Genomic DNA, 10399 nt, shown 5'->3' on the forward strand with positions numbered 1-10399 from the left:
TACTTGCTCCCCAGAGACACACAGCCAAGCAGAAGGCTATCCGCAGCCCCATCTCTGTCTCAGTGAACAGTGAGCATTTTCCCAGCAGGGGTATATATGTCTCTGCTCTGTGGGGCTGCTCCTGCAGCAGCCAGCATAATCCATTGTGTCAGAAACACCACACCCCCTCTTTCTGCCAAGAAATGTCAAAGCAAAACCCTGGTTCCAGAGTCCCCACTTGAAATCATTTCAGTTTTCCTACGGGCACTTTCAGACTGATTTAGGATGATGGGGTATTTTTTCGTTTATTTTTTCCTTTTCATTTCAAATTGACTTTTCATCAAAAAATGACAACGTTATGTTTACTTCAACTTAAAATGCTTTATTTTAGTGTTGGGAGGGGGCCAGTTTAAAAAACTTACAGTGATATTTTAAGCCAAAAGAAAAGGAAAATTCTTCAGATAAATGCTTCAGCCTAAAAATATAATTTTTCTTTTCTATTCCTTTTTAACCAAAACCCAAATGAGATGTCATTTTAAGACAAAACAAAACAAGTGCCTTTGTTTTGATAGTTCCCGCAGGAAATAAGGCTGGTCTCACTGGAAGTGACTTGTTTAGTGCTATTACTCCATCATGACCCTCCAAACCAGTAGTTCTCAACCTTTTTGAACTCAAGGCACCCCTCAGAAAGCTCTTCACTTTAACTCATTTCATAAACTTTCATAGATTTCATAGATATTAGGGCTGGAAGGGACCTCGGAAGATCATCGAGTCCAGCCCCCTGCCCGAGGGGCAGGAAGTCAGCTGGGGTCATAGGATCCCAGCAAGATAAGCATCCAATTTGCTCTTGAAGGTGTTCAATGTAGGTGCTTGAACCACCTCCAATGGCAGGCTGTTCCAGACCTTGGGGGCTCGGACAGTGAAGAAATTCTTCCTTATGTCCAGCCTGAAATGGTCTTGCAGTAGTTTATGACCGTTCAACCTCGTCATCCCTTGGGGTGCTCTGGTGAACAAACATTCCCCCAGATCCTGGTGGTCACCTCTGATAAACTTATAGGTGGCCATCAGATCAGCCCTGAGCCTGCACTTTTCCAGGCTAAAGAGCCCCATGGCTCTCAGCCTGTCATCGTAAGGTCTGTTTTCCTGACCTCTGATCATGCGCGTGGCTCTTCTCCGGACTCTCTCAAGCTTCTCCACATCCTTTTTGAATTGTGAGGTCCAAAAATGGACAGTTTCTTGGTTACAGAAACATAATAGAGCAATTCCTCTGCTGTGAAGAGCTCCAAAAGACCACGACTGGTCAGAATGTTTTTCACACTCTAGATTCCTATTTGAGATCTCTGGGTTTGTCTTGTGAACCATGTGTAGGTATTTGCACACCTAACATTGCACAGTACCTCACTCACCCTTAAAAGGATCTTACAGCACCCCAGGGTTGAGATTTCCTGCTCTAAATCTTAATTCAATGGATGAAAGTCAGAACTCATCCCCTCCTGTACTGCTAGCTCAACTCTCAAAGGAACATAACCCACACTAACATTAGCTCCAAACGCAGACAGAAGGCAAAAGGGAGCTTGGGTTCATACTGAAGCAGGTCCTACCTTTTAGTACTATGTACTAGCAGGGGGGCTGAATGCCATGTTCTTGCCCACATAGAACCATAGAAAATTAGGGGTGCATGATGTGAGAGCACTATCCACCAACATGCAGAGACACTTTGAAACCCAATGCAGATGTGTTCTGAGTGGGTTATGGCTGTGGTGAGGATGTCCATCCCTGCCTCTGTAACTTGTCCCCCTGTCCTGCTGCTGAAAACAAGAGGTAGGTCAGGTCTGCTTGGGTGAATGCTGCTTCTATTGTTCTCCATGGGGAAAGGACACCCTCTGGTGGGCATGGATGGATTTTTACATACAGACCACACTTCATGCCCTGGCACATGTGGAATTGTATATGTAGAACTAGTGGACCAAGGGTGAGAGGAGTCCCAATTGCTGTATAGATACATCTGCTTCAGAACCACCCAAGTTACTGAAGAATTATTTCAAATAAGATTCACTTATTTCTGTGAAGAAATAAGTGAATCTTATTTCTTCACAGTCAAGAGAGTCAAGAGAAATGTCTAGGAGTAGATTCACAGGACAGATGGAGAGGTAGCAAAGTTGGCATGCCTAAAATGTAGTTGTTGGAGCAGTTGGACCAGCTCATACTGCTCACATATGTGCCTGGACAGTTGGACCCTAACGTCCCCTAAACAACACAGGAGAGGAGTTCAGGTCTTCAGAAAGGATTTACAATAGCAAATGTGCTGCGGGGGGGCGTGGAGGATCTGCCTGAGGCAGCCCAAAGGAAGAGCTGCATCAAGGAGAGTGTCTTGAGCCTTGCTCTCAAAGTTAGGCACCAAAGCATGGTCTGTGGGGATGGAGGAGACAAGGGGGGGATGAGGTGCCTCCTTTCATCCAGGCTTTATAGCCAGGATCTCTCTCTCTAGGAGCCAGGCCCCTTAGTCAAATCTTTGTTGGGTTTTTTTTGAAGGGATGAAGGTGGGAAGGGGTGTGGGTGCTGTCTTTCTGTCCGGTGGTTAGATCAGTCCCATGGGTGATCCAGGAATGACAACCTGCCTCTGCCTGCCTTGGGACTTTGCTGTAGGCTGAGGCCTCCAACCTCAAGACTGACCATGACACTTGAGGGGTGAGAGCACTGCTTGGGGATGTGCTCCCAGTACCCCCTGTGGAAGCTGTTCCTCTTTGTTTCATCCACTTAAACACTCACTGAGCCAGAGAAAGCACAGCCATGGCTTGAGAGCCAGGTAGGTATGGTACTCATAGGCACAAGGCTGGTTGAGACGCTCTAATCCCTTGTCCAGCAATATACAGTAAGGTATTTTATATGCAAAGAACTTCTCCTTCCCCGACAGGGATGGTGGTGAAAGAGGATCTTATGCTCTGGGGCATGGTGGGGAAGGAGTAACAATTGCTTCATCCTGACTGTGCTGCACTGGGGCTAGCCTGGCTTAGTCCACCCCACTGAAAGGACAGAGGGAATGAATCCAGCCAGGCCTTGGGCATCAAGTAATTCACTGCTGCCTGGCTCAAGGCCAAAAAAGCAAAGGCAGATACAGGATTTACCAACAAAAGAATGGGCGCTTTAGCTGGGTTGCCAACAGTCTATAAATGTATGGATGGTCAGCAAAAAAAAAATTATGGACGGTCAACCTAGAATTGCCTGCCCATAACATTTCTAAACAAATATTTGATCCATCAGTAAAAATAAAGAATCCCTGAGCTTGTTTCAAGATCCTGAATGTGTGTGTGTGTGTGTGTGTGTGTATGTATACACACACACACACATACACTCCCACAAAAATATATATATTTTTGTGGGAGTGTATGTGTGTGTGTGTGTGTATGTATACACACACACACACACATACTCCTACATAAATGTATACATTCATTTTAATTTCCAAATATGTTTGAGAATGGAATTAAAAAGGCTTGTACATTTTAAGTAAACAAAAAACTGTTGATACCCACTTCGTTAAAAATGGCACATTTTTTTTGTGAAGAAAATTGTCAACTATTTCCCTCAAAAAAGTTTTCTTCAGAAAGACGGCCTTTTGTATGAAAAGAAACCTTTTTGTTTGAAAATATTCATCCAGCATCATTAATTCTGTTAGCACCAGAAATTCTCTTCCTTTGAATGTGATGGCAATTGCATTCAGGCTTTCATTCTCACTTGGAGATCCTGGTGATTTTCCACTTGAATAGCTCCTCTGCGAACCAGCAGGCCTCCGCATTGCATTTTTGTACCACTAGTTCAGACACAGCGGCCGCATCTACATGAGATGCTAACTGCACAGTAGCTCGTTACTACTGCACAATAGCATTTTGTGGCACGAAGCATGACACGATGCTATTGCACACTAGTACCAAGCTACAGTGCAGTCTGCGTCACCAAAAAGCCGTTCGGGGATGCTACTGCTCAGTAATGCCAATTACTGCACAATCATTTAGTAATTGTGTATGCCAGTACTAAATGACTGTACAGTTAGTGTCTCATATAGACACGGCCGGTGTTCCAGAGTCACCATTGTTATCTCATTCAAGATCGTGCATTAAGAAGGCACAGCATTACAAAATGCCTTTGGGATATGCAGTGCTACCAATATGATCCACTAATTCTTTGTCTTCTTGGCAACATGAATACATAGACATTTTCCCTAGGGTGGATGTGTTAGGAACTGCTTCTTCTTTGGTGGGTCATAACATCATTGAGGCAAGAGTGGGTTTCCACAGGTGCCTTGCTAAAGACAGCAGGGTCTAAATTTCAGGATGGGTGAGACATTTATTTGGGAGATGCAGGTTGTGTGTTTTAAACCCTCTCTCAAATGTCACATATGGCTATCTGTGGAAGATCATGACATGGTCTGTTTTCAAGCAGGTGTCATGGCATGATACCCATGAACTGCAGAAACAACCTCCAATGTCCCTGGTGACAGTCTTCATAAATGTATTTTTTTACCCAGCCTTGTTCTATTCAAGACAGATGCACATATCCCACACAGAAAGAGGCCCTATCCCCTTCCTTCCTTTTTCATGTCCTCATGTAACGTGGTATTTAGCAGAATTCACAGATTCTTTGTAACCTGATGGGCCTGTGCGGTGAGATGTATAACCTCTGGACTGTCAACTGTGTACCACAGCACTTGCCCCACCTTATCCCCTACCTTCCACATCCCATCCCACCTACACTCCAGACCCTTCCTACACTTATGCAGTGCTGAGAAGGATATGTTTTGCTTCTGTGCAGCAGCAACTGGCCCCAAGCTTCCTGTGCTGGGGGCTGCAGAAAAGCGGTTTCTGTAGAGGAAACAGGTGTCTCTGAGTCACTGTGTCTAAACTGGTGGCACAGAAGTATACTGCTGAGTCTTGCACATTCACAGAGGGGATGATCAAGTGAAAAAGAGAAGTCTCAGGCCGGGAGGCAGTGACTTCCTTTGTGCTGATGCTGTTTTCAACACTACCTTGAGCCAGTGAGTAAACAAGCAGTACCAATTCTTGCTTCTGAACTTGCCTATACCAGAACATGCTTGAATGCCCATCAGTTTGTTCACAATCTAGCTGGGCTCTGGTCCCATTCTCCAGTACTAGGCTCTGTTTCTGGATGATCCGTCCATCACTGTGTCCTGCAGGGGAACACAAAGTAGAGACAGCAAAGCAAATGGCTCAGGAGGAAGAAATGGAGGGACAAATCCTTTGGGCATCTGGAGGGGGATTTCATGCCTCAGGCCATCACTTACGGACTCCCAAGAGGCACACAGCCATGCACCAGACCAGGCACAACCCCATCTTTACCTGACAGCAGGGAGGCATTTCCCTCAGTACTGTTTTATATAGCTACTGTTTATGACTAATGCGACTCCTCCTTGGGGAGGAGATGTCTCTCTCTCTCTCTCTCTCTCTCTCTTTCATCTGTGCCCTCCCCTCCCCTTATTTTCTGCCACCATAAATCAGGCCTGTTCCTGAGAGTCTTAGAGGAGGTGATCAGGGCTTGCTGCCATGAGCTGGACTCTTGGGTTCTGGGATGGGTCTGTGGGGTATATCTGCAGGGGGCATCCCTGAGTGCAAGAGCCATTCTGGCAAATACCCCAGCCTTTCTTCTTTCTCTATGATGTCACCTGTCTCTTTGAAGGATGTGGGATGTTTTCCTTCTTCCTGAAAAAACTTTCAGGAATAGGAGGTTCTGTGGGCACCTGACATTTCTGCAGCTCCTCACTTTAGCATCAGTCCTCCCTGTGTCCTTGTCCCTTGTTCTCTTGTCCTCCCCAAGGCACTTGCTTCTTGTCCAGTTACTCCATTGTTAGGTTGTCAAAATCCACAGTGGTGACCTAACTGGAGCAGGGGCTGCCTTTTTTTTCCTCAGTTGTATGGCATTTAGCACAATGGCCTCTGATACCTGACAGGGGTTATTAGGCTCTAACACAACATGAATAATCTCAGTACCATATCTTCTGTTGGTCAGAGAGACAGATTCATACCACATCACACCCTCCTTCTGATGCTCCCCTCCCACAACACCAGGGCTGATTGCTCACCAGGGACAGCTGCTTTAGTACCTCCCTAACACATGGCACCACTGGCCATTTGTGCACACCACAAAATTGGTCTTTAAAGTGGCTTAGTGCCCTTTTGCACCACTTTAATGGTGCAACTGTTTACACATTGGCAGCATAATGCATGTTAAATGACTTTGGGATGCAGCAAAATAAAACATGTCTGAGGTGTTTTAGTTTGCTACCTTACAGCTGCGGAAGGAAGCACTGGGCCACATGCAGTTCAGGGGCTGTGCAGCTATCTCAGCAGCAGTCTGTGCAGGCAGACTCCAATGAAGGGAAAAAAAAGCGGCAAGTCTGACCTTTTTTTTTTCCCTCCCAGTGTCTGCCTGCCTGCCTGAGCTGCATGGGAGCCCGGTGCTTCCCTCCATGGCTGCAGTGCCCCCCGGGTGCCTGCAGGCAAGTGTCACCGGGGGGTTGCCTCCACTGCCATGGAGAGAAGCACAAGCCCCCCACAGCTAAGGGACCACTCAGCCTGCCAGCAACTCGCCCTCCCCTCCGCACCACCAGAGAGGCAGGTAAAGATCAGGCCTGACCCTTGTGTACATGCCACAGGGGTTTACTTTGCCCTACATTGAAGTGGTGTTTTTAAAAACCCACCACTTCAATTTAGGGAGAATTAAACCGAATTAACCCCCCGTGGCATGCAGACTGGCCACAAATGCAATTTAAGGCATGATAGGAACCAGCCACAAAATTATTACACAAATTTTGTATAATTAAGTTCTAGCTTATTCCTTGTTTTATCTTGTCATTAATGTGTGGCCAGCTTATTACTTAAGACATGATTAACAGGTTAATCACACCTTAAGTGTAACATCTGCCAGGCGCCTCAGGCTCCTGCATACAGAAGAGCATGAGGAGCACTCGGACACATCCTGGGACACACACCCTAGGACAATGAACAGCATCAAGGATGTGCAGCCTGCAGGTATTATGGGGATGGAGCCATGTGGGTATTATATCCAGAAAGAAATTGCAGGTTATGGCTTTCCCTAACTGGGCTGGATGTGACAGGCCGTTCAGTTATATCTGTGTGAATTCCTACTGCCCTCTGAACAAGTAAGGCTGCTTGTTGGCATAACAGGGGGAAAAGCCTACGTTCTGGAGAAAGTAATGATGTCTGCTCATAGGTCTGTGGTTAGCTGAGGCCCTGGGGCCCCAAGTGTTTCTGGACATGTGGTTGAGCATCACTTCCTGACCACCTGAGAAAATCTTCCAGCCACTCTGCATCTCCATTTCCCCATCTGTGAAGTGGAAACCAGGCCCTGGGGACCATCTCTGCTTCACCAGAGAGCCATACAAGGAAGGTGCAGGGTCACCTCAGGCCTGGCTCTGCTCAGAGCTTTAATGTATTTTGTGTATAGCTGGGGCAGGCCCTTCTAATCAAAGGTGCTGATCTGACCTCCCTTCTTTTGTTCTGGCTTCTCTCTCCACTGCTCACAGGAGAAGGCAATTGATACACTCCATGTGCTGGCAGTCAGCTGCTAGCTTTCTCTACCAGGCTGCAAAAAAAACAAGCAACAGAAGTGGTTTTTGTAGAGAGAGAAAGTGACTCTGAAGTGCTGTGTAGCGACTGGTGGCACAGAAATACACAGCCGAGTCCTCTGGCTCTACAGAGGAGATGTTCAAGTACAGGACATCATCTTGTGCTCTGTTAGCCTTGAAGCGGCTAAAATTAGCAGCTCTCTCTGTCTCTTGTTGGTACTGGAAGAAAAAGAGGAATTGCAGGCCTTGCCCCTGCCGTGGATTCTGCCGGTACCAGAACATGTTTTCATGGCCATTGTTCTGCTTGCACCTCAGGTAAGCTGTGCGCTTTCCCTCCAGCACCACACTGGGTGTTTGAGTTATCTCAGCATATGTTTGTCCTGTGTGAGTGGGGAATAAAGCATGAGATAGATGCAATGAAAGTCAGCTCCTAGAGGAATGTTTAGAAGCAAATCCTGCACACACTAGGACAGGGATTAAGGGTCCCGACCAAGGACTCACCTGCTCCTAAGAGGAACATGGCCACACACCAGACTCCACAGATCTCCATCTCTGGCTTCCTGACCCAGGGTGACCCGTTTGCATGAGGTCGAAATAACCTGCTCTGTGGGTCTGGCTCCTCCTGACACTGGTTGACAGGCTCTTCCTGTGCTCTCACAGACACAGGGGGAGGCTGATTTGTGTGTTGCCCCACCCCAAGGGAGGGCGTTCAAGATTTCTAACCAGAACATCTGCGAGAGATGACAGCAAGTGACTTCTTACTGCCTCAACTACAGGGTCAAGGGCAGTGGCTACAGCTGTGTCGGTGTCTGCACCGCACATGGCCTTGGACCGTGAAACTTGGCTTATCAGAGATAACTAGACGGGCAGCAGTTTACTCCCTATTCATTTCTCAGGGTGTCACAAAGGATCACAAAGGATCGTTAATTTGCACCCACAAGCCCAGCAGAGGCAGGGCAAAAGTTTACTCCCAGTTTACCCCCTTTCCTGTTTTGAGGTTATACTGCTAATTTTATTACCAATGGGTCTCTGGGCAGAATGAGAACAGCTGAACCAAGCTTCTAACATCCACCCACAAATATTCAAGTTCATTGGCCGTGGCACCAGAGAAGCAGCTGGCACCCTGTGCTCTCTTCATGTAACGCTTCTTTCCCTTGGCTCCTGACACCTGCTGTTGTGAGACTCAAATCACTGGGCTACATGCGGTCTGACCTAGCATGGTATTTTTCTTTGTGTGCATCTCTTACTCCTTCTGATGGTGGAGGAGTACCACCTAGTGGTAGGAGAAGGATTTTTCATGGAGATGGCAGCTTTCAAGCTGTCCCTCTCTCACTGCAGCATAGTCTGGGGCTAATTATCCTCCTCAGATGCTTTCCTGATTTTTTTTAATTATCAATACCAGTGTGGACCTCTCTGCCTCTGCATTTTATTTTCATTTACTGAGGTTTTCTCTTAAGCCAACTTAGTTGTGTAAGACATTACAGTCAGTCAGGTGGAGATGAGTAGACTAGGAGCAGAACCAAACAGCAGTGCCATAGCTAATAGGGCAGAGCAAGTGGTATCAGTGCTAGAAGTTGGAGTCCCAACAGGGGTAAATCCTGCCCCAGAATATCCACAGTGAGACAGTGCAGATTAAATATGGAGTGCAATACCCACGTAGCTTCTTCTGCCCCACTTAACACTATTACTTTTATAATAATGCTCTAATTGTAATTTATGACCGGAGGAGGAATGGCAGTCCAGGGGAAAAGGTACTTGCTAGGAATCTGGCAGACCCAGGTTCCATTCCCAGCCACTGATGTTTCATGTGCCCTTGACCAAATCACTTATTCTTCCTCTATGTACCCTTGGAGGAGGAATGCTTGTCATAGGTCCCAACATATGCCTTGTAATCTAAAACTCTAACACCAATATTGTGTTTGTATGATGGACACAGAGGGTGTATCTACACAAAATGTTTACTGCACAGTTGACTAATTAACTGTTCAGTAAATGCCTCGGTGTTTACACGTGTGTCTTTATTAGGGCACATGAAACTAATAAACTCTTCAGCAACTCCCTGCTGTGGAGTTTTTTTGTGTGCAGCAGTGCACATGAAGATGCTACCCTGGCTGGCTGAGTCACAGGGTACTCCAGTGTGAGTCTAGCTGGCAGGCAGCCCCTATTCTGAAACACCCTTGTGCCCCAGCCATCTACTCCATAGTACATGGAGCCAGGTCTGAGCAACCCTGGGCTGGCAGGCTGACTCCCTGTGTCCCCTGCCAGCCCAGGCTGCTTTTGACTAGGCTCTGTGTGCTGCAAATGAATGTACAGTTCATTTGTGTGCATTAATTGCATGTGTAGACATGCCCAGAATGAATGAACCCATGCCCATAGTTTCCATGGGCAGGATGTGATGGAAAGTGGTTGGAGGGGAGGTGGGGATCAGGTGGAGGGGAATACTGTCTGACATGAAGGAGCTGGAAATGGGATAGTGTGAGAACAGCAGCCCTACATCTTATCCTCCAGTGCATTGTCCAGTCTACTGTTAAATGAGTCAAGAAATAGAACTTACAGCCCAACTTCTAAGAAGTAACAGATCACAGCAATTAGCCAGGGTGTTAATTCAAAAGAGATTTGGAAAAATTCATGGAAGACAAATCCATCAATGATTGCTCTGCATGATAGCTAGGCATGCAACCTCAACATTAGGGCATCCTAGACCTCTGAATACTGGAAGCTATAGGAGAGGGTCAGTTTGGATGGGCCCTGCATAAATACTTAACATCTGTTCTATGTCACTGTGTGATTCAGGATACTGGGTGAGATGGGCCTATGGTA

The 10399-nt window shown here is 46.7% G+C and overlaps 1 gene segment (V, D, J or C); it reads right to left on the bottom strand.

Moving 5' to 3' along the window:
* Positions 1-7477: 7477 nt before the first annotated feature.
* Positions 7478-8188, bottom strand: LOC109304365. The segment is given in 2 exon segments: positions 7478-7959; positions 8081-8188. Coding segments are annotated over 2 exon segments (420 nt in total).
* Positions 8189-10399: the final 2211 nt, after the last annotated feature.

This window comes from Gavialis gangeticus, unplaced genomic scaffold (assembly GCF_001723915.1).
Source record: "Gavialis gangeticus isolate Ggan-Ray unplaced genomic scaffold, GavGan_comp1, whole genome shotgun sequence".
In the NCBI taxonomy this organism is placed as follows: Eukaryota; Metazoa; Chordata; order Crocodylia; family Gavialidae; genus Gavialis; species Gavialis gangeticus.